At 39.3% G+C, this 24,794-nt stretch overlaps 1 protein-coding gene across 5 annotated transcripts in view; it reads left to right on the top strand.

Moving 5' to 3' along the window:
* sumf1 (sulfatase modifying factor 1) overlaps positions 1–24,794 on the top strand; it is a 129,680-nt gene that overhangs the window by 49,005 nt on the left and 55,881 nt on the right. For all 5 annotated transcript variants that reach the window (XR_001730013.2, XM_062969733.1, XM_003217812.4 and 2 more), the window contains one exon: positions 21,993–22,075. Coding sequence is in view for 4 of the 5 variants with exons in the window: in XM_062969733.1 (XP_062825803.1) it covers positions 21,993–22,075 (83 nt within the window). In the remaining variant the exon portion in view is untranslated. The remainder of the gene's footprint in view (positions 1–21,992; positions 22,076–24,794) is intronic.

Below are 24,794 nucleotides of genomic sequence, written 5' to 3'. Positions count from 1 at the left end.
TTTTCTTGCTCTAATATCAGATAAAATTTTGAAGAAAAGGTACAACAAATAGGAACGTTGTGAAACATTTAATGTGTATGTGGGACTCGGAATGTAAACTGTCAAAATGAGGTGAAAGTCTTCTTTAAACGGGAATGCTTGAATGTTGTCGGCCTTCTAATGTTTTTAAAGGTGAAGCTATTTTATTCAAACTGAGCAGTGATACTCACTGGGTGAATTTGAGCCAGTTGGTTTTTCTCATTCTAATCAGCCTAAAGGGCTTATTTTGAGGAAATGTAGAGGAAAGCCATATATGCTGCTTTGGATTTGTTAGGGGGAAATTGTGATAGAACCACAGTAGGTCTTGGGTATCCATTTGGGTTTTCTTCTAATCCTCCTCCCTTGGATGCCAATATCCATGGATACACAGGTGCCATTATATACAATGACATAATAAAATAGCATCCCTTATATAAAATGAGATAACTAAAATGACGGGCCGGGCTGTGGCGCAGCTGGCTAGTAACCAGCTGCTATAAATCACTACTGACCGAGAGGTCATGAGGTCGAAGCCCGGGTCGGGTTAAGCCTCCGACCATTAAAAAAAAATAGCCCCGGCTTGCTGTTGACCTAGCAGCCCCGAAAGACAGTTGCATCTGTCAAGTAGGGAAAATTTAGGTACGCTTTATGCGGGAGGTTAATTTAACTAATCTACAACACCATAAAACTGCTCACGAGGAAAAGAATGAGGAAGAACAGCCACCAATGGACGGTGAAGCAACAGCTTCCCCTGTGGCCGGAATCGTGAAGCTGGAAAGATGTTAAAAATGCCTCTGTGTCTGTCTAAAACTGAATGTTGTTTGTCTGTTGGCATTGAATGTTTGCCATATATGTGTTCATTGTAATCCGCCCTGAGTCCCCTTCGGGGTGAGAAGGGCGGAATATAAATACTGCAAATAAATAAATAAATACTAGGGAGAGCCTGAAGATCTGTGAAATATCGGGAGGCTCAACTTGAACTTGCTTTCTCTTGCTCCAAAACAAATACCTTCACAGAAAACAAACATGCCTCACTGAAGGCAAATTCCTCCCAAGGCAGTTTGCAGAAGGGTAGATCAAAGTGTCAAAACGCTTTTGAAAACAAGATTGAAAAAAAGTCAGAACTGTGTTTAACTAGAGTGGCACAAAATCTAGGCTACAAACCTCATTTGGGTCTGTATTTCTATGGGTGGCATATAGCAGATAGCATTACCAAGGCAGCAGCAATGAGTTCTGGCCCAATTTACTTATCCGAACCTATCTCCTCATATGAGCCAGCTAGATCCCTAAGATCATCTGGAGAGGCCCTGCTCTCGGTCCCACCTGCCTCGCAGGTGCGGCTGGTGGGAACGAGGGACGACAAGCCCCATGTGATGTCCCATGGACCCTTGGGCCGTGAACCTGACTCCATTGTGGACAACAGTGATGAGGAAACAGGTTTAGTGCCAATTCAGCAAGACTCTGCCCCGTTCCAGATGTTCCCTATTGACAATTCCAGTTCAGTGCTCATTAAAAAGGACCTTGGAACAGAGTCTTCTCTTCCCAGCTCTCCTCCCTTTGATAGGAAAATGTTTGTGCAAACGAACAGACAGGAGAAAGCTGGACAAAGACGAAGCGCACGGTTAGCAGCAAGGGAATCTGCTGATTAACCTATTTTTCCCTGAGAACTCTCAGGGAGGATCGCATCTGGTGAAGATGTTGTTTTAGCTCTTTTCCCTTGGGAAAAGAGCATTTGGACACCTGCTCTGTGAAGAGATTTGAAGTTCCTTAAAAGTTCTGTGCACTGGCTAGCCAGCGCGGAGTCAACGTGTCAGTTTGGAGGATTAGCTTCGCTTCCAGCCAAGTGTGGACTGCAGTTAAGTCCACTACCTTCCAGCCTTGCCGTGCCTTGCCTAGCCGTGTTCCTTGTCTTGTCGTGCCATGTATCCAGCCTTGTCTTCAATTCCTTGCCTTTGGACTTGCTTTGAACTCTAGTGAAAGACTTGGACGTTTTCCCCACTCAAACTGCTTGGAAGTTTGAGTGCGTTTCGGTTTTTGGATTACAAACTTTAAACTCTAATATTATATATTGGACAATATACTACTGAACTATATTTGACCTTTCCTGAAAGGTCTATTGATGGACTATACTTTCTGCTTGTTTTCGTTTTAATTTCTTAATTCCTTAATAAAGATATTAGACTGTTTATTGGCCTCGGTGTATTGGTTTCCAGTGCTCTCGCAGCCAGGGGCGTCACACCCCAACTCTTCTGGGTTTCAGAAAGGCTGTGAAAACATGGCTGTGTGCACAAGCTTTTAACAAGTAATATGATAATGTCGACATGGTCCGATTGAAGGCTGAAGCATGAGGTTTTTAGACAAATGGATTTAATTTACATATGTTTTAATTTTTATAATGTAATTTAATGATGTATTTTTATAGTTTTAATTGATTATATGTACTGTTTTTGTTTTATTATTATGTTCTTGGCATTAAATGTTGCCAACTGTTGTAAGCCGCCCTGAGTCCCCCCGGGTGAGAAGGGTGGGGTATAAATGCTGGAAATAAATTTTCAAAGCCAAAACCCCATTGAGGTGTCAGAGCTGGCAAGGGATTCTTCTGATGGTAGTGGTGGATGGGGTCTCCCATTTAATTTTGAAACAATGCTTCTATTTTCTTTATATACATCTGAAATGCTTCTGTTTTCTTTATATACATCTTTATATACATTCTTCAAATCTGATCCACTGGTTTAGATCATGGATGTGAACTATCTGGCTCTAGTTCGTTACCATGAAAATCAATGTCTTTGAAGGGCAACCCTTCCTGAGTTTCACACTTACTTTAAGAAAGACATCTGAATACTGCAAGCTACTGACATGTGTTACAAAACACTGTTCACCTTACTACTTTTTGAACTGCTTTAACATTGGCTGGGGTTGCTGGGAGTTGCAATCCCATGATATATGTAGGGCCACATGATTTCCACCCCAGCGATAGACCTTTATAATAATAATAATAATAATAATAATAATAATAATAATAATAATAATAATAATTTTATTCTTGTACCCCGCCTCTATCTCCCCACAGGGACTCAGGGCGGCTTACAAATGCAAAAGAGTATACATACAAAAACATCAAATACCGAAAACGCACAAATGAAAAATTAAAACATATGGTTAAAATCAAACCATTATTGTTGTGACTCTGCTGGAGTCTCAGAGTGACTCTGATGGGGATTGTGGGATTCAGGTTCCTGATGTTCAAGATGATGGGATTCAGGTTCAAGATGACACAGATGGGAATTATGGGATTCAGGTTCAGAGTGTCCCTGCTGTGAGAGATGAGGAGCAGGGAGACATTCCCACGGCAGGGAATTGTGTTGTTGATACTGAAGATGATACCGAAGTTAGCCAGGTTCAAAGGGAGGATAGCTCCCGGTTAGATAATGTGCAGACAGAGGCTGCTGCTAATGAGCTCTCTGGCCTTGACGAAACAGAATCTCTGGGTCAAGCTGGCCATTTGGAATTTCGGCTCAGGAGCGTTAGAATAGCAAACAAGAAAGAGAAAGAGATCAGAGGCCAAAGAAATGCATTCATGCTGTGCAGAGAATATTAAAGGGTGTGCTGAGAGAAAAATCTTTGTCAAAAGCAACGTCTCTTTTTGAAGTATAGAAGCTAGCTCTTGTTTTCCTGGATTACCTTGCAGCCTTGTGTATTCAAGTTATGGGACTTTGTCAATCATTCACGGAACCTTGTTTTATGCCTTATGTTTTCTTGGATTATTCTTTATAGCCTTGATTTTGCAACAATCTTTGGGATCTTTACTTTTGCCTTTTAAAGAACTATTTATTTTCTATTTATTAATAAACTACAAAAGACTTCAACCTGTGTACAGTCTGGTGTGTTCAGCAAGGTGAAGCTTGTGCCATCTGTACCAAAAGACACATCATTGGCACACTGTCAAGATATAGGAGAACTATATTTTGTGTCCAAACGGAATATTTTTATTCTTTTTTGACTGAGAAATATAATGTTATGAGAGAGGCAACAACACATTCATTTTATTTTAAACATATGTAGGGGATCACTTTTTGATTTTCCAGTACATTGTTGGCAGATGGTTGCAGGAGGGCAACAGGTGACTTTATATTTTTTCTACCTAATCAGCTTAAATTTCACAGAAGTGATTCATCTTACTATGTTCCAGCTGTGCTCCCAAAGGAAAATGTTATGCACTGGAGCAATAATGACACAGGCTGGAGCACGGTGCTAAGTTCAATTAGACCCAGCAGGCTTTGTTCTTTCATGTCAAAAAAAGTGGATGCTGTGAATAAAAGTGGAGGGAGGGATCTTAATGAACGTGTTGAGCCACAGCTTAGAAACTGATGGGTTGTTTTAATCTGAACCAGTATATGTAGCAAAACAAAGATCTCCCTCCCCTTTATGTCTTTCCTAAATCTGAAAAGGCAGGGTTTTTTAAAGTACAGTACAGTAGTTAGTTATAATTGCAGTTCCAAGGGCCCTGCCAGGAATTTGTTAACATTAATGTTACTGTCAAAGCCTCAACCCCCAAATAACATCAGAGCATACATTAACAGTCCAAGGTTAAGCCTATATTCGACAGAGATGCAAAAACTGATGAAGTAACACGACAGAGAATCCAAATGTCCATTCCAGGGCCATGATCTGATTACCAGAGTGTCAGAGTATCAGGCTGAATCAGAGCCCCGTAATCCAAGGTCTAAGGTAAATCGAGTCTAGGGTTGCAGCTTCTACAATTGACCTTGCAGCCAGTAACCAGTCTCCAGTTCCTTGAATCCTAAGTACACAGATGTTACCTGTTGTTGGCTGTCTTCTCAGATAATCTCAGTGACCTGCACAGGTGAGAACTTTATTTTTGCAGATCCACGAAAGCTGGAACAGTCAACTCTTCCTCAGCCTGCTCAGAGGAACTTGCTTGTACTTATTCAGCAGGCTGAGTAGTAGCTCCTTCCATGGATGTTGATCCAGAACTTAGCTAAGGGAGCTGCTGGGCACTGCTGGACCTCCCACCAGCATCTTCTCATCCACGCTTTCTAAGATGTCCATGACAGTTACAAACATTAAAACATCACTTCCTCTCAGAATTAAGGCAGTTATTTTTTAAATGTCCCTTTAATTATTTATTCATGTATAAGTCGATCTAGTATATTAATCAAGGACAGATTTTGGGGCCAAAATTTGGGATTTTGTAAAAGCCCATAGATAGATTGAGGCCCAGTCTGCCAAGAGGGGAAAGCATAAGCACCTTCCCAGGGGACCAGCTGTGCCTGGCTACCACCACCAACACCACCACCACCACCATTTCTCTGCCCATCTTTGAGATGTTTAGGTGTAACTATCAAGCCCTGGTGGAAAGTTACCACCAGATTCTTTCCAAATCTTCCTCTGGTGCATAAGCTACAACAGACTAGTGATGACAAGGAGAGGTCATCAAAGCTTGCAAATAACATGGGCATGGATTACAAGGCAGTGCGGATCAGAGTTTTATATAGGAAGACAATTGTAGAATTTTGAGAAAGATTGAGCTTCTGTTGACACTTCAGTAGGACCTCAGTTCTCTAAAGCAGTGTTTCTCAAACTTTGCTCCTCCATGTGTTTTAGACTTCAGCTACCAGAAATCCCAGTCAGATTACCAGCTGTTAGGGATGGTGGAAGCTGAAGTTCAAAACATCTGAAGGAGCACAGCCTGAGAAACATTTCTTTAGATAATTGATATGGAATGGAATGGGGGAGTACACTGTTTTCTCTAATTGATGCATTAGAGTGGCATTGAAACAACCATCTTGTTTCTCTCTATTTTAGCCTGTTTACATTCTTGCTTGAAAGAGCCTAAATATAACGAAGATGACTAACTATCCCCTAAAAGAAATTGAAAAGAAAGACACACGGTCGGTATGGAAACTCATATATTGTGTTCTCCAAAGAGAAAGAAGCACAAACAAAATTATGACGGGTTTTTTTCTGTCCTTCCTGGGGAAAAGTTATGGCAGGGGAAATGGTTCCTGCTTTCCTATTTCATCCTCATAACAACCCCACAAATATGTTAGGCAAATGATTGATTCAGTTCCATCCATGAACCATTGGTGATGAAGTGAGATTTGAACCCAAGTTTTCCAGTCTGAAGTACACTGTTCTTTCTACTATATTACATTGACTCTCGTGACGACATAGCCTCATAGACAAAGAAGGAATGGATGGAATTGTAGAGTGTCTTTAATATATCTGGGTGTTTACATATGCTTTCAGTGATGGAAGACCTTGTGAGTCCAGAGCCCATGATAGAACAACAGTTGAAGGTTTTGGTGTGCTTGTATTTGTATGTGTATGAATTTGGTAGTGTTTCTTTTAGTGAAGAAACCAACTTGGAAGAGAGCAATCATAAAGGTTTGTCTTAGCTGCATCGTTTTCCCCAAAAGGAATTGTAATGCTTGGCATAGAAACAGAAATGCTCTGAATAACTTCGGAGCACCAGAAAACATAAAACACAAACAAAATACACAAAACCGTACAGTGAACATTAGTAGATTGAGAGCATCCAGTCCAGAGCTCTTTGGGAAATGTGCATTTTTATATCCACCTGTGCCTTTTCGGCTGACTTTTTTTGACCCAAGTCAAAGTGGTGAGATGCCAGATCTTTAAGCAGCTATCCCATGTAGTTCTGGCCCTTGGTTTAACTTAGAAAACAATGTCCTTGATGTTTGTATCATCGCTGAATTAGAATTGGCCTGCAGCCCAAATTAGAACTGGCTTGAGGCTACTTCCTTTCAGAGATTTCCCCTATTTGGTTGGAATTACTTTGAGAGGACTGTCCTTCACCCTCCCCCCCCCCCCCCTCCTCAGCCCAATTTGTATTATTAGGACATCCTGGCATGCAGAACTTCATCTTGGTAGGCATGGAAAATTGATATTATTCTGATTACTTTGGCTCATAGCCTAGCAATGCAGGGACTTGCTTTTCTTTCGGCTTCACATTCTTAACTTGTTATTTAACCATTTAGACAAAAGTGTTTCCTCTTCAAACTTGTAGGCAGTATCGGAGAATATGAAGGGGGAAAATATCTGGAGGAATAATATTAGCAGCTGCTTCTTTTGTAATTTCCTCACATTTAAAGTATTGAATCCAGTGCATTTTTGTTGCTTCCATTCTAAGCTAGGAACTGTCAGCTGAACGTGAATCCATATTTTTATTTTTCCTTAGACAAAACCTTGAAGACGTTGGCTAACAAGACCCAGGCTGATGAATTTGTAGGAGTAGCGTTTAGGCATTGTGGATATTGTGGGGATTTGTAAAAGGCACCATGATGTAATGGGTTGACTGGAATGACATGTGTCAGCAGCTGATTGGCTAAGCGTGCCAGGAGCCAACATTCTGATTGGCTACTGTCTCTGGCTTGCTGCTGAGAGAAATGGTTTGAGCGAAGAGGTAACAGCTATGGAGTTAATGGCTGCTGACTCTCTGAAGCCTAATCATTTTAAAAGCAATGAGGCATATTTAAAGGCTGTTTTAAAAGGACTGTTTATTCCCTCTATTCTTTTTAAGAAGTCAGAAAGACTATTATATATATCGTTGCTCTGTTTGACCTGGCACGTTATTACACTACAGGGTAAACTTTGGTTCAGAAGCCATGATAAAGATTCTATTTATTTACATCTACAACATCCAACAGTTATGGCCCCCTTTCTGCTGCATAAATTGCCAAAAACAATTTAAACTTCTAAAAAAAAAACCCCCCAAAAAAACCTGGAAGTGGCCCAAAGTCCATTTTGGTTTTGAGAAGTACAGAGGGCATGGTCTGCAGCCTGCTGAAAGTGTGAGTTGCTACTATAGAGGGTTTCTAGGAAAGACAATACATCTTCCTATGTTTGGCTTGAAGGAGGGCAGTCTGAGAAATCTGAAGGGATTGAAAGCCACCTAACCATTGGGGAGGGCAAAACCTGTGACACTGGGGTCACGTTTTGATCCGCTCTCTTTCCATGTAGTATAGCATCATGTGATCCCACAAGCAGTTCTTCCACGTTTTCTAGGTTGTGCCTTTTCCTAGGCTGAATAGCCGAAGGCCACGGTGATCATTCTGTGGACATAGCGACACATAGTCTTGCTCTGTAAGATCTTTTAAAAGTTCCACTTTTGTACAGGTTAGCACAACTGAACTTTGATGTCTACCCTGTGTGCTTTTTCCTTTGTTTCCAGAAGTGTCCCCTTCAGCATTATTTGCATTGTTGAATGTCTATATGCTCAGCAGCAGCTGTTTTCAACCTAGATTCAGTACAGTTGCTATGGATGCAAAATGCTGGAATAGAAGAAGTAGGTCACTTCAGTATAGTTTTCGATGTGCTTGGGTGGCAGAAAAGTCTAGCTGGAGAATTAATGTGGATCAATTGAGCGCCAAAGGTGCATCACTTTACAAACATTTGCTTTCTGCTATGTAGAGTAGATGGATATACAGTGTGTGTATGTGTGTCCTGATCAAATATACTGAAGTGGGTTAAGAAAACCACTTTGAATTTGAGACAGACAAAATGTCAAAGTTGATGACTGACATGTTTACTTTATGTGTGTCAAAAAAGAAATTGAAACTAATGTACCATGTCTGGTATAGATATCCTTGTATCCTGATGGGGATGGGCAATAGGATTTCTTGGACTGGGCCCTTTGGGATGGTTGGAAAGATAACATAGAAAATAATATAATTGACCTGTCAGTCACTGGTCACAAAATGAGTAGGAAGCTTTGCAAGCACACAGGGTGATGCATCAGTTAATCCCATATGTTTTGAGGTTAGAGATGGACTTGAGGTTAACTTCGAAATAGGCAGGCATGTTCCTGAAGTGTTGTTGTTCTCCGGGAATTGTTCTGCTGTGGGACAGGAAGGCCAGATGTGAGCAGCTATGGCGGTTCTGGAGGCCATACAGACTGTCAAAAATGTGAAAAACCCCACAAAAAACAAAAAACACAAAACTCCAGTCTTTTTCTGGTTTGGAAAAAATGTAGTTTAAAATGTTAAATAGTGGGTGTATTGGGGGAAATCAACCTATTTGAAAGGTAAATGGTTGTCCTTGACTTCTAGGATTTTGAACAGATGGAGGTTTGGGGAATCTGAAAGACTGAAGATCTCAAAACCCTCAAAACTATGACACCCCTTTCTAGTATTTCTGTTTCTGAGTTAAAGGTAGTATACAGATGCCATTAGTTCCCTTGAAATCAGGGGTTCTTAAACAGGAGTCCAGGGAAAGATTTCTAGAGGTCTGTGAGCTTAAATTGAAAAACAGTTAACTTATTATCTTTATTTTTTCTGACCTCTAACTGAAATCTAGGCAGTTCCTGCACTTATGAATGTATGCAATACATTACAGTAGTTGCAATCAGGAATTGAAATGGTGGGAAAGTTGTAAAACATAATTTTGAATAATCCTTAAATTTAATTTAAAGACATGCCAATGTTGAGTGTCATAAAACTGCCTGCCACTACATTCTGAGAAGGGGTCTGTGGTGTGGAGTAGCGGCGGGGTAGGTGCAACGAAAAGGGTTAAGAACCCTTGCTTTAAATTGACATTTTGGTTTCAAATCTGGGACTATTTTCCCTCTTTGAAACTCATGCTTGCCGACCTTATGAAATTGGAAATATTTCCATGATTTTGTAAACAACAAACTCTCTGAAGAGTCAGCAGCAGAACATGTACACATCAGTGATATTTATATTCTGCAACAGCTGCAGGAACATGGCAGTGTTAGGTAAGGCAGAAATGGACCTACTGTAATAAATTAATTTGAAATAATATGATAATAGAACTGAAATTTTTCTTGCAGAGGAAACATTCAAACATACAATGACTGCATGTATCTAAGATCTGTAGTCCAGGAAGCTGTTAGGTTTATATAATTTTATAAATTGATGTCGATAACTTCTATACAGCTTTTAAAATAAGTTTGTTTGAAGCAGTGGCTTCCAACCTTTTCTGAGTCACAACCCCATTTATAGCAGTGAAGTGACCCACAACCCCAATACATTAAAAATAGGTGACCCACGACCTTGTACATTAAAAATTAAGAGCTGTTGGCGCTACTACAATGATAACTATGGTGCCTGGACCTTACAACACTTCTTGGCTTGTGGTTGATTGCTCATGGCTGGCTGCTCAGCTGACCAAAGAAGGGAAATAATGCAATGTTCTTGTCGTCAGATTGCTGGAAGCAGGATCAATCAATTCGTATCGACATATGATTTATTGTATTTCACAGAATTTACTGATATCAAAGAAAAAAACATTGCCTCCTGCAGGAAACAAGCCTAGGCACTCAGTGCGCATGTATCACTAGGAATCAACCAATCACAAGCCAAGCAGCATCCATATTCTGTAGAGCAATCACGCTACTGCGCATGAACCAGGACCTCACAACAAGCTAATTGGATGATTGAAAGATACACTTTTGTGCAAACAAATCTCTGGGCAGGATGCAATGATATGACTTTTTCTTTTCCCTCTAAAAAAATGTATAGCTCACACTGCTTGGTGACCCCACAGAAAACCATTTGTGACCCCATTTGGAATTTGTTAGAAATTGTAGATATAAATAAATAGAAGCTTTACCACAGTATCTGAACCAAAATATACCTTGCAGTATAATAAATAACGGTTCTGGCCCAATCTACTTGTCCGAACGTATCTCCTCCTATGAGCCAGGAAGATCCCTAAGGTCATCTGGTGAGGCCCTGCTCTCGGTCCCGCCTGCCTCACAAGCGCGGCTGGTGGGTACGAGGAACAGGGCCTTCTCGGTGGTGGCTCCCCGGCTATGGAACACCATCCCCAGAGAAATACGGCAAGCCCCAACCCTTTTGAGTTTTAGAAAAGCCCTGAAAACATGGCTATGTGCCCAGGCTTTCGAAGATTAAATGATAAAGACGACCCGGACTGATTTACGGCTACAGCACGAGGATTTTGGATGAATGGATTTTAATCATACGTTTTATATTTTTTATATTGTTTTAATTGTTTTAATTGGATTTTCATTGCTGTTTTAATTATGTGTAGGCATCGAATTGTTGCCAATTTTGTACGCCGCCCCGAGTCCCTTCGGGTGAGAAGGGCGGGATATAAATGTTGGAAATAAATTAAATAAATAAATAAAGTGTCACTCAGGCCTGGGTAACAAGTAACAGTATCTTTACTTCAATTAAAAAGATCAATCAGGGCAACAATATATACAGCAGTCTCTCTGAATTCACACATAGAACAGAGGGAATAAACAGTCCCTTTAAACAGTCTTTAAATATGCCTCATTTGCCTTATAAATAATTTTCCTGACTATTTCCAATGGCTGTTAAAATCGTTTGGCTACTGTCTCTAGCTTGCTGCTGAGACAATCGGAATTCTGGCTCCTGGCTGGCTCAGCCAATCAGCTGTCAACACTGTCAGCTGATTGACAGCCAATCAGCTGTCAGCCCATTATATCATGGTGTCTCTTTACTAATCTTCACAGAGTTGTGACCCATGGGTTGGGAATCACTGGTTTAGCGGATATCTTGGCATTCAGTCAAAAAAGGCCCTTAGTATATCTTATAAATTGCTGGTTTGACAGTTTCCTCCGTTCAGGTTTACAATTTAAATGATCCGAAACACAAGGAAAAGAGGATGGCAGTGGAGGAAGGGATTATCAATAAATGCCAAAAATGTTATAGCAAGGAACATGTCTATGTGTGTTGTCTTCTTTCAAGAATTTTGCGAATATCTTGGTTGTTTTGAAATATTTTTATTGAAATCAGAAGGTAAAAAAAGCAAGAGAATGAAGTCACCTCACATTGTATATGGCTGACATGGAATCAGGTCATAGATGTTTAGGGCCTTTAGCCTTTAGATAGTAGAGGTGGAAGGATGCACAATGCATGTCCTCTTTTATATATATGTGTGCATGCGTGTGTTTAAATAGTGTTAAATTAATTTTAAAATGTAATGGTTTAAATTGTCTATATATCAAATAAATAAATATAAGAGTATTTTTGACAATACAGTGGAGTCTCGCTTATCCAACCTTCGCTCATCCAATGTTCTGTATTATCCAATGCAGTTGCTTATCCAGTGTTCTGCCGGCCCATTTATGTTGGGTAAGTGTGAGTCTACTGTACATTTGGAAGCTTTGGGAGCTGCAGCCACACTTCCCCTCTGAGTAGGCAGGTCTTTTGCATTGACAGTTTTAAACGTTGGCGGTACCACCAATATATTTTGAACATACACCCAAAGCACTTTATCTGTACCCCCATTATATTTCTGTTTTCTCATACTCCCGCATCTGGCTTTTCATCTTATAACTGCTGAAGGAAATCCAAAGTCCTTTATTATAACTGAACAAGCATAAGTACCACAAGTACAAGATAATTGGGATCTTTATCAGATTAAGTATTCTATTACACAAACAGCCTCTCCACCAGCAGTCTTCATCATCACACATATTTTGCTGTACAAACAGGGTGAGTGTAAAGTTTTAAGTATTACACACAACACCAGAAAGGCTTTAAGCCAAGGCTGTGCAACCTGGCCTTTCAAAGGGCTTCAAATTAATGAGAGATTTTGTTGTAACATAAAGCCTAGGTTATTCAAGGACAGATTAAGCTGTACTTAATAATAAAATGATATACTGCTGCTGATGCTGAGTTTATCTTAATATGGTTTTCCTTCTGAGCATGCATCATTCAGCTACCCTCTCTTATCTGATACATGCTTATTCAGGACTCAATGTGTTTGAAATGACTGTTATTTGGTTTCTGGCCTTTTGCCAGTATAACGTTCTGGGGAAAAAAACTTTCTCCTTTCTTCTTAAGTTTCTTTGAGTCTACTTAGCTAGCTACTTTATTAAGCTATTTTAGTCCAATTTAAAATACTTAACCAATAGGCATTCCTGATCATAGGCACTGCTTTGTCTAGTCTGATGTTTTTGTTATTATTGTGTACCTCCAAATCCTTTCTGACTTACAGATATCCTGAAGTGACGTTATCACAGGGTTTTCTCAAGTAGATTTGTTGAGGATTTTTCTTTCCTGCAGCTGAGAGGGTTTGATTTCCTTCAAAGTCATGATTAATGGAGATTTCATTCCTGATATCCTAGAGTCCCACGCCAGCATTCGAGTCACTACCTCATACTGGCTCCTATTACATCCACAACCATGTACTATTTGGTATCTTCTGTTCAAACTGTATAAGCAATCCACTTGATATGTGTTTGCAAGAAGATATATACAGATTCATCAGAGAATGCAAGCTGTTTATGGTGATTGTGTTGATGTGAGTACTGTGCGTCGTTGGGTGAGTAAGTTTAAAGATGTTGAGGTGGGAACATCTCACTTGCATGACAAACAAAGAGTTGGACGTCCTGTGATAGCAACCACTGAGTTTTACAAGCAAAAGGTTGACAGATTGATTCAGAATGATCGTCGTATCAGAGAAATTTCAAGCATAATCGGCATTTCACAAGAACGTGTCACATTATTGCTTTGCTTGGCTATCGGAAGATCTGTGCACAATGGGTACTGTGAGACACTGGTTGCAGAAACAGAGTGTCGACTTCTTCCGTGACAGCTTCAGAAAACTTCATTGTTGGCAGAAATGTATCCAATTGTCTGGTGATTATGTGGAAAAGTGAATAGTGGTAGTTAAAGAGCACATTCTAAGGATTATTTCTGCATTTGATTTATTAAAATATTCCCATCCAAACCCAAGTAACAAAGATGGAGGCATTAGTTTTCATTCAACCCTCGTAGTAAGGAATGTTGGGAGTTGCTGTCCAGCAACATCTGAAGGCCACACTAGGGCAAGTATAGGAAAAGATCTTAAGGAGTCCAGCTCCCACTACAGTGTGTGTGTCAACTTCTTCCTCCATTTTATTTCATACTTCCTTCATTTTTTTCTGGAAGGTAATCGTGCTTCAGATTCTAAATAGGGATAGTCTAAAAGAAAGGGGAGAAAATATAAACTGGTGTGTGTATTCTACGGTTGTCTCTGGCTTTGTTTCTGTTCCTGTTCAATACATTGCTTGCCAGCCTTAGATATTATGTAAGTTCAGAAAATAAATTGGTTTTATGGAAATGTGGAATTCACATGACTCAAGGTCAATGGACTTGAAAAATGCTATTTTTTGAAAGAAGCACGGCAGTGATACTTCATGAGTTGGCAAGATGAATACAGTAGAGACTGGTTCCTTTGTGAGTTTAGTGGTGCAACAGTTCTCCAGTGATGATGACAAGATGGTGGTGTAACCTGATCATGCCCGCAAAAATTCAAAACAGCAGCTTTTAAACGGGGTTTTTTTTTTTTGCATGTGAAAAACAACACGTCATATATTTCCTTTGCACTGATGCAATTTTAATCTTCCAAAATCTTTATCTTGTCGATATGAATACATGAATGGGAATACTCCAGATCCCAGAGGGCCATATCCCCCCATGTTAGTGCCCTCTAGCAGGCTGCATCATGATGTGACATCACATAATTCTGGTCACCTTTAGGACTGATTGCTTGGGATGGGATTTTTTTTTTACTGTTTGAGGATATAGATCACCAGAAAACAACTTTGGATGACATATTTAATTGGATTTAAAGTATCGTTTTGACTGGAATACATCGATACTTGGGCCAGTTAATTATTTTAATATATTAATTTATATTTCTTCTTTTTTTGAATATGGTTTTCAAAATGGCCATAAAATATGATGGGAGGTCCAACGGATTCCCACCAACATATTAATTGAATAGGATTTACCATATGTCATTGAATCTAAGGCAAACCTTTTCCCACTTAAAGGATTTGAAAAAAGGAGTGTGCCTTAGATTCAGTTTGTTTAAAGTGTCTTACTTCCAAGAGAGAGGAGGAGGATGAAGACCCAACAGCTCTGCCAAGCCCCATCATTTTGTCCTCAGCCTTTTACCAGCATTTTAGCTAAGCAACTCTTCCTTCTTCTGCTGATTCCCCAGCAGACCCATAGAATTAATAAAGTAGACTTATGCAGAGAGAATGACTTATGCGTTTCTTCACATTCCCTCCTCACAGGAAAGATTGCACTACAAAGCTGAATTGAGAAAAAAATACAGTGCATGCAACAGAAATTCTAAACAATATTTTAAGAACATTGTTTCCCCCCCCCCTAAAATTGAAACTTAAAAGCAGACTGTGCCTCACATTTGATGGTGCCTTAGATCCAGTGAAATAAGGTAATTGCAAAAAAACAAAAAACAAAAAAACAACGCCAACATCTGAATAGAGAGGGGGCTTACGTCGAGCCTAAGTGAGTTTTCAGGAGTAAGAGCAGTATGACTATGGATACAAGTGTCTTCATCTTGCTGTGTCCTGTTGATAAATAGCTGTTTTCTGTGGGGGGAAAAACCCATATGTGAATTTTCTGAATAGTGCTTGAAAACTGCACACAATTTATGAAGAATTTCTCAGGGCAGAAAGAAAATTGCTGAAATTAGTCATTGCTTCCTTTGAGAATAAAATTAACAAAACATTGCAATTCTAATCATCACTTTTCAACAAGTATATACCCATAGGCACAACTCTGAACTTATATCTCTGCAGAACACTCACTTGTGATTTAATTTCCCTGTTAACTTTCTCTTGTGGATTTCATGTACTGCCTGCCCCAGACTGACCTTTTGTGTTTTGAGTCTCTATTTCTGCAGTCTTTCATCCACCTCTTCCAAGGACTGTGCACTTTGTCTTCTATTATTGTCACCACATTGCAGTCTAATATGGCTATAAAAGAGAGATTTTCCTTTTTTTAATGACTGGCTTTTTTGATGCACACTATGCATTTTTTAAAAAAATATTGAAATAACTTATTGTGTTCAGGGATGGGCAGGAGCTACACAGAACAAAACAGTCAAAGTTTGTTACTGTAAAATAAAGATAGCCCATGTGTGTGTCACAAAAGCTTTCTTGTGAGTGCATCCATTATTGCGGGCTGACATCATTAGAAAAGAGCCCATTATCTTCCATTCCTTTCCATACCTGAAGGAGAGCTTCCATTGGTTATTTTAAGGCAGGCTGAGCAAATGTGGAAAACCATTCCACATACCTTCTATCGTAAATTATTCCCTTCACCCCATAATGCTCAATACCTTTTGGGGTGGGAATAGTTTTGAACACATGTTTTCTGGCATCCCTGGTCCATATTAGGCCCAGGAAATGCCTTTTTAACAACAAAAAGTGACTGGAGGTTGCTTCTTGTTTGTTTAAAGGCTTTGCATGGACCTCAAATGATTTAGAGATTATAAAAATGCCCAATACTCCTGTAGAGGGGATTTGAAGGCATCATTTTACATAAAATGCATATCATCAACTTGAAAACTACGCAGAAATTGCTTTTTGTCAAGATCTAAATAAAAATAGATCGTGTAAGGAGCACAAATTAAATCTGATGACCCCCTGAGCCCTTGCAGAAATAGTCCATCATCCTGAAGTCACTACTTTCTTCATGGAATTCATCATCTTGTTGCCTTTCTTGCCTATTTTCCTTTAAAGACATTGGTGCTGCAGTTGAACACATTGCATTTGATCCGAAGCATGAGAATGCTAAGTATTAGGGAAGCAATAAAGCTTCTTAGTTGTGAGAGAAGGATTGTGGTATTAAATAATCTCAAGCTCTTATATCTCTTACCTAATTAGCACAAAGGCTAATTCGATTTATAACAATTAGAAGCTTTATGGCATTCTGAATTTTTTTTCTTTTTTTTGGTAGAGGATGATGTAACTGGCAACTGACTAATTTTTGAAAGTGGCTTGATAACACAGTTAGACGATGTCAATAAATGACTGACTCAATAGGCATTTAGAAACTTATTTAAAGCTGAGGTGAGTAAAGTATGACCCTCAGGCTGCATACAGTAAGCCCTGCTAGCTGTTTTGTGGTCTTGAGCACCTTCAGATTTTTGGACAACCCTTTTTTCTGCCTCCCCTGGAAACTTCCAGGAGTTGTGGTGGACTTTTTAATAGAGTGAAATGTCCCTTGCACTGTTTATTATTTTTGAAAAAAATAAATCCATTTTTAAAAGAGCAAAAGTGGAATTTTGAGCCACTGTGTTTTTAAGCATGTTTGGGGGCCTCTTTGGCAGTCGGTGTTGCCCATAAAGGATCTTAGAATAGAAAATTGACCCCATGGACCCCCTATAGTTTCCCATCCTTGATTTAAAGATTGTGGTACTTTTTTTTGTACAAAAGCAATCCTATTTTCACCAATCAGGTAGTAATAGTGGCTTGGATACTTTTTAATATGTGACACTCATTTATTTTTTTATTACAATGCAGTGAATGAACAGGATCTCTTATTGTAGTCTCATCAGCAGTAGAAATTCTCCATTGGAGCAATGTTATAGGATGTTGAAGGCTCCAAAGAATGGTAAGGTTCTATAATTTTAAACAAATCACTTTGAAGCCTTCATGATTATAAGGAAAAAGTTTCAAGAATGTGTTGCCAGGTGCTTGCCTTGATATTCAGCCAAGTGAGTTTTCTTCCTGAAGCTGCTGGGGCTTAAAGTGGGGCTGTGTATTATCGCTGTATGTGATAAACCACTGAGTTGTCTGTTGCACCTAGACAACCAAACATCATCAGGCCCTGGACTGACCTTACCCATTCAGCTTAGCCGTTGGATTTTCTAGGACACGAGGGCTTGCTGTTTGCTTTCTTTGTTGGAGACTTATGGCCAAACTAGAGTACACAGCAAGAAACACTGAAGACAAATATGCTTGTTCTTTGGCCACTTCAGTTTAGCCTCCTGAAGTGTCCAAAGCCAGCATAACGATTTTCTAGGTCTTGAGTATTAAGGTATGATTAGAACCAACAAGCAGTTGAACTAACATAATTGGAAAACTGATGCAATACAACAAAGCTTAGGTTACTAGCGTGCCTAGCTGGATTCCCTCATCATCTCTTTGATTCAGACCTCAAACATAGAGGCAGTTTCCCCCAGCCTAATGCCCTTGAGATGTTTGAGACTGGATTGTCAGGGGTACTGGAAATTATCCAGATGCTCAGACAATTTCCAGTACTCCCAATCCAGGCCAAAATATCTGGAGGGTATCAAGAAGGTTGCTTAATCATTCAGTGAAACTTAATTCCACATATCTTCTTCTACTTTGGTTAGGTAAAAGGGTTTGGAGCAGAGGGTTCTCTATTGAAGCACCACTTCCTGGGCTTTTGTTCTCCAGGTGATCAGCTTCGTTTCACTCAGTTAACATAAAATATGCCTCAGGTGCACAATTGTGTCTGAGTGTAGGTTGTGCAAATGGAAGTGGAGTATTGCACAGTACAGAATTCCCTCTCAGTTCAGCTTTGCACTAGTAGTCAATTAGTGAAGTATAATATGTCTATGGGGAAGCTAGTTTAGTGTATAAAAGCAAAAGTTCATATCTTAAACCCTTTTTAAAAGCACACTTATTTAATAGAAGAAATTTGTGACTATTCTTCATGAAGGATGAAACTCTATTGAAGCAATGTCATTTAACAAATGATAGCTACGCAAATCAACCCTACTTAGCCTTATGACCCATCTGAACTAAATGCAGACTGATAACAATGTATTGTCACCTACTAGATACTTGTATATACCTCTTCCCAAATCATTATTAGTTCTTGACCTCAATTAAGTGTTATCCGCTAGAGAGGATAGAAGAGAATCAATAATGGCATTAGAAAACAGTACTGCTTCTACAGCTTGATAGTGTTGTTTGCTGATGCTCGGTAGGGCACCAGGCGAAAGCAGGAAGGAGGTTAAAACTCTAATCCTGTTTAGGGACAAAACACTGCAGCTTTTATCACGCAGTAGTGCAATACTTAAAGTCATAAACTGGGGCATTGGCATGATAACAATACGTTGGAGGGATTAGTAAGGCATTCCTCGTCAGGTGTTATGAATATCCTATGGGCTGAAATTGGGTAGGAGAACACATTTTATATAGACATTTTGGGATTGCTATCAGAAGTTTCCAAGTGACTGAGACTTTTTATGAAAATTGTATGGCAGAAAAATGAAGGAAATAGAAATGGTCAGAACCATAGGGAGCTGTCTCATAATGGTCAGGCCATTTTTCTGTCTAGTTAGGTATTGTCAACACCAGTGGAAAAGGAATCTGATGCTCTGGATACTATAGCTGTCATCAGCTTCAGTCATTGTAGTCAATAGCCAGGGATGGTGGAATATGTAGTTTTAAAAAATCTTGATGACACCAGGTTGCTTATTTCAGTCTATGTTAATTCACAATAGCTCTTCAGCAGAACCATAACCTGCTATCTTTCTATCCTTTAACTAGAAAGACCAGAATTGAACTTGTCTTGTGTAGTTAAACTACACCGAGCAGTCTTTCTTTTATTTCTTACACTTACTCCTCTCAGGAGTTCAGGCCTACATAATCCACTCCCTATTTTTATTCTCAGAATAACTCTGTAAGATAGTCTAGTTTGAGACATATCAACTGGATAACATGGATCCCGCTGATTTCTTATCAGAGGGAGGACTTTAGGGTTGTTGCCTGGAATGAAAATTTCCCTTTCTCCACCTCTTGTTGTGTGGGAGAAACAATTTGCAGCAAAAAAGCTGGTTTGGTGCTCCCCAAAAAACCAGAAAATTCTGTTTAGATATAAAAGGCACCTGAGGATTATCTACATGAATAATAAAAAGAGCTTTCTCATTGAAAGCTTCCAGGGAAGCTTTCTCATCCAGGGAAGTCATGCTCCCCCTCTATTCTGCCTTGGTCAGACCACACCTGGAATACTGTGTCCAACTTTGGGCACCGCAGTTGAAGGGAGATGTTGACAAGCTGGAAAGCGTCCAGAGGAGGACAACTAAAGTGATTAAGGATCTGGAGAACAAGCCCTATGAGGAGCGGCTTAAAGAGCTGGGCATGTTTCGCCTGCAGAAGAGAAGGCTGAGAGGAGACATGATAGCCATGTACAAATACGTGAAGGGAAGTCATAGGGAGGAGGGAGAAAGCTTGTTTTCTGCTGCCCTGCAGACTAGGACACGGAACAATGGCTTCAAACTACAGGAAAGGAGATTCCGCCTGAACATCAGGAAGAACTTCCTCACTGTGAGAGCTGTTCGACAGTGGAACTCTCTCCCCCGGGCCGTGGTGGAGGCTCCTTCTTTGGAGGCTTTTAAGCAGAGGCTGGATGGCCATCTGTCGGGGGTGCTTTGAATGCGATTTCCTGCTTCTTAGCAGGGGGTTGGACTGGATGGCCCGTGAGGTCTTTTCCAACTCTACTATTCTATGATTCTATGAAAGGAGATTCAATTCACTGGGACACTCTGCCACTGATCTCAAAGATTTCAAGGAAAGACTGGAAAGGGAAACAACTGAATCGGAATTCATACACTCATACATTCCAATCTAATAATAGAGATTTTAACAAAAGTAGTGGCTTCTTAGCATACGTACTTTGCTACTATGTTCCATGAGGCCAGCTTCAATTTATAATGCCTCTATGAATGAGAGACCACAGGGAGTCCTTGTCATTAACAGCAAGGTCAGGACCATAGTTATCTTGACTCAGGCACCTTATCTGTAATGTGGTCTTCCTCTTTGCCAATTGCCTTCTACTTTATCAAGCATTTTAACCTTTTCCAATGAATCATGTCATCTTGTGACATATCCAAATTGCACCATGAATATTAATGTGGTTTTCATGATAACTGTGGGCACACAATCATTTCCAGGAATAGTCTCTGCCTTATATTGTTTTGGCCTCCATGTAACAAATATACAAGGCAATTACCTCCTCTACCATGTATTTCTTTACCAGATTATCTAAGAATATATGCAAAATCTTGCATTTCTCTTTTTACTTTATATACTCAATAATAATAAATAATAATATAATAATTTTATTTCTTACCGCCCTCTCCTTGTGGCTCGCGGAAGGTTACAACATAGCTAAAACACATCATCATTATATAAAACACACTCATTAAAATGTGTTTCTACAAAATAATATATTAAAATACACAAAACAAAGATTTTAATGTAGTGAACACAATATAAGAGTTTAAAATTCATGATTAAAACTGCCTGGGTAGGCCTGCCAGAAGAGATAGGTCTTTGTTTAGAATCCTGACAGCTGATGTAGCTGTCAGATCTTTTCCAGCAGGTTGTTCCACAGTCTTGGAACAGCCAATGAAAAGGTCCTATGAGTGACAATCGTCAGTCAGGTTCTAGTGGGCTGGAGTAGATCCCCCCAGAAGACCTCAGTGTTCAGGACAGGTTCTACAGGAGGAGGCAATCCTGTAGGTAACCTGGACCCAAACCATGTGGGGCTTTAAAGGTCAAAACCAACATTTTGTACTTTGCCCGAAACTATCATTAATGCTAATTGTCACCCTGTCACCATATCAGCAAATTTGATAAAGTTCCAGGTTTTGTTGGCCAAATATGCTATAGTCCCATTGGGATTCCTGATCACTTGTAATCCATCATGATATAGGACATTAGAATAAAATGTCTCTGCCTCAATAGTGGATATAGACCTTGGGTAGATTTGTTTTCTTAATGACGTTTGTTATATCCCTCATCTGGCACAATGCTATGTAGTTTGAGGACTGAGTTTATGCATACAAACACCCCTAACAGAGAGGGGCCCAGTATTTGAGACAATAGGCCTCTTGGTGTTATCTAATTTGGAAACTCAAATGTAATTATCTGATTCAGAACACTGAGAGACACTTGCTAGTGGTATCTACTTCTAAAGGGAGAATGGGGAAATGCAACATATGGGACAAAGGTAGTCCCAAGATTATTTCTGAGACAGCCAAGGACTCTGCAAGGACCCCTGAAATGTTTGATTAGACCCACCCACAATTCATAGGGTGTGGCCAAGTTTTGGCACTATGGAGTCTATCATACTATGATAGACAGTTCTGAATCCTCTTAACACTTTCTAAGGTGGATGTTGTTTTTGTTTGTTTTTAAGGTTGCAGCTGCTCCATGGTGGCTGCCAGTCAAAGGAGCTGACTGGAAGCACCCTGATGGTCCAGATTCTAATATCGTAGACAGGTAAGTGATTGAGTTTCAGTGATACGTTTCTGAACGATTGAAATACTTTGGGGAACATTTTAATAGTCCAATGCAAATTCTAGTGTTTGCATATCAGAGCAATTGTTTAATGCTGTATCCTTCTTCTAAAGGTTTTATGAAAAGAAGCATTCATGCTTTTGTCTAGATGTTTTATATTGGGTTTTAATTGTTTGATTACAAGGTTAAATGTGTGGGGCAGACATATGTAGAATTGTGGCAAGGTTTCACACATGATTTAAAAAGCTTCCATTCATTTCAAAGAGATATGTTTTTATCACTTGCATCATGTTACAAAGAGAAAAGTAGGATTTTTGAAACCTGCTCATTGTATCTGTGTAGATTTCAAAAACTTTGTTCTGAGCCCTCTGCACACAGATACAAAAAATATACTGAAAAAATGTCCTTGAAGTCATTGCCTTTATTAATTCTCCTTGTAAGTAATGAAGGCTCTGGAGAATTGGTTTTCTGCTGCTTTGCTTCTTGCTTTCTTGTGCTGCTTCTCTAACTTCCTCCAACTGCTTCTAGTTTCAGTAAACCTAAACTGTGTGTAATTCAAGCAGGTTGTAGTTCTTTTGGACATGGGAGAATTGGGATATAGCCCAAAAGGGATACTTTTTGTAGGATTTTAAGAAATGGTTCATAGTTCCATGCTGCATGAACAAAGGCGAATTAATGTTAAAATCAACCCATTAATTCTTTAATTCATTTACATCCTGGCTTTCCCCAGTGCTGGGACTCAAAATGGTCTACAAATCTTAAAACAGTTTTAAAACATTTACAAGTTTCACTTATAAGTGAAACTTATAAACTGTTGTTCAAATAGTACAGTTAAGCAGTACACAGAATTAAACCGCTTAAAACAAATCAATTAAATGACAGATTATGAAAAATCATCAGAACAGCATCTCATTAAAAACCTTTGCAGTGATTTCACTTGTTGATGGGATCATAACTAAGGGAGGGAATAAGAAAACTATTGAAAAGGCCCTCTCCTGCTTTCTTCCCAAATGAAGGTGGTAGGACCAAGACAAGGGCCTCCCCTGATGTTTTGGACCTTCAAATTGCCTGAAGCCAAGTTGCATATCACTTCGAACATATGAGTACTTTCATGTGGACCAGGATCCAGTAGAGTTGTTCCACTGATCTATTGGTGGAACTAGATGGGAGCAATTCTTTACTCTGCAGTCCCCCAAACTAAACCCTGCTCCAAAGGACTGGGAAACTCTCTGGACCAGAGTTTTTTGGTCACATGAAGTATTCCCATTGATGCTGCTGTGGTACTGGATTTAGGTCATTGGAATTAAGGCTACAGTGCCTGCTATGAAAATACTAGAACTCGTTTTCTGTTCCTATTCTTTTTAGGCCACAGTCCTATGAATATTTACCTGGGATGACCTTTTCAAGTATTCTAGGCAAAAGGGAAATATATATGAGAAATCTAGAGGATATTTGGTTTTTCTTATTCCTTTTCTTAAATCTACAGTAGTGTTTGAAAAACAACCATTGGGAAGCACTATCTGAAGTAAGAATCCTTTAAATTGTTCTTAAAACTGTAGACATCTTAAAATACACACAGTTTCAGATGAGACCAAAACTTTAAAAAGAACTAACATGTAAAGAGATTAAGAGCAATGATGACACATTTGAAATTTTTTAGAATTTCAGGGATCTAGAAACTATGTCAATTTAAGGTTTGGCTTAATTTTCTTCTAGGTTTTATAATATGTTTTCCCGTATTATAGAAAATATTTATGTTGTTGTTGTTATTGCTTTGCAATTATAATGTTAAAGGTTTGCTACCTCACACCCACTCTTTGCTAGTGGACTTTACAATTACATTACCTCTGTTCTCCTCTTGAATTTGGATATAAATTTGATCTCATTTACATCATCATAGTATGAGAAGCAGACTTTTTAGGGGAGAAGAAGGGAGAGGAAACAGGAAAAGGGGGCTTGAATGGCCTCAAACATGCATGGATATATTTGTTCTGAACTTTCTCAGTCTCTTCAACTAGATGGTCCTCACTGTCTTCTCATCAAACTTTACAGAACTTTTAATATTACAGCGTGCACTTTTTGTTTTATCTCCATGAATATTTTTGCAGAAAGCTATAACCAGTGAAGTGGCCTTGAGTCTGTCATTAGAGTATATTAATCAGATTCTGCCCCTCAGGGCTGGCAAAAGCTACCTTATCTCTCAAATCCATTAAGACAAGAACCACATTGCTCTAATATCATCTGGTGCTTGATCCTCAGAACACGTCCGTCACTTGGTCTCCAGAGGGGTCGAAAGAGAATGAATTGACACCAAAAATAGAGGCATGAGATGATTAAAAAACAAAAAAAGAGGTCAAAATCAGTGCTAAATAACAGTTCCAGAAATATTCTCCTTTTAGCCTTAATGTGTTATAAACGTCAATAATCCTGACCTAGGACAGGTTATAGGCATGTTAACCAAAGTTTTCCAGAACACAGTTCTATAATAAGAAAGCAGTGTAATATAGTTTCTTATTATAGAAGGCTGTTCAATAATACTTTCCTTGTGGGCTTTTTAAAATCTAAAAAGAACCTAAATAAAAATTAATGAAATTCAATGCTAAATTTGGATTAAATCTGACATTACCCTAGTAACTTTCTTCTCTTTTCTCTGGTCATCCTTCCCCGTCTATCTTTGGTAATGTCCCAAATTTGTACTCAG

The sequence above is a fragment of the Anolis carolinensis genome, chromosome 2, assembly GCF_035594765.1.
Source record: "Anolis carolinensis isolate JA03-04 chromosome 2, rAnoCar3.1.pri, whole genome shotgun sequence".
Lineage (NCBI taxonomy): Eukaryota > Metazoa > Chordata > Lepidosauria > Squamata > Dactyloidae > Anolis > Anolis carolinensis.
The sequence above is the reverse complement of the archived record's forward strand: the minus strand, read 5'-3'. Positions and strand labels throughout refer to the sequence as shown.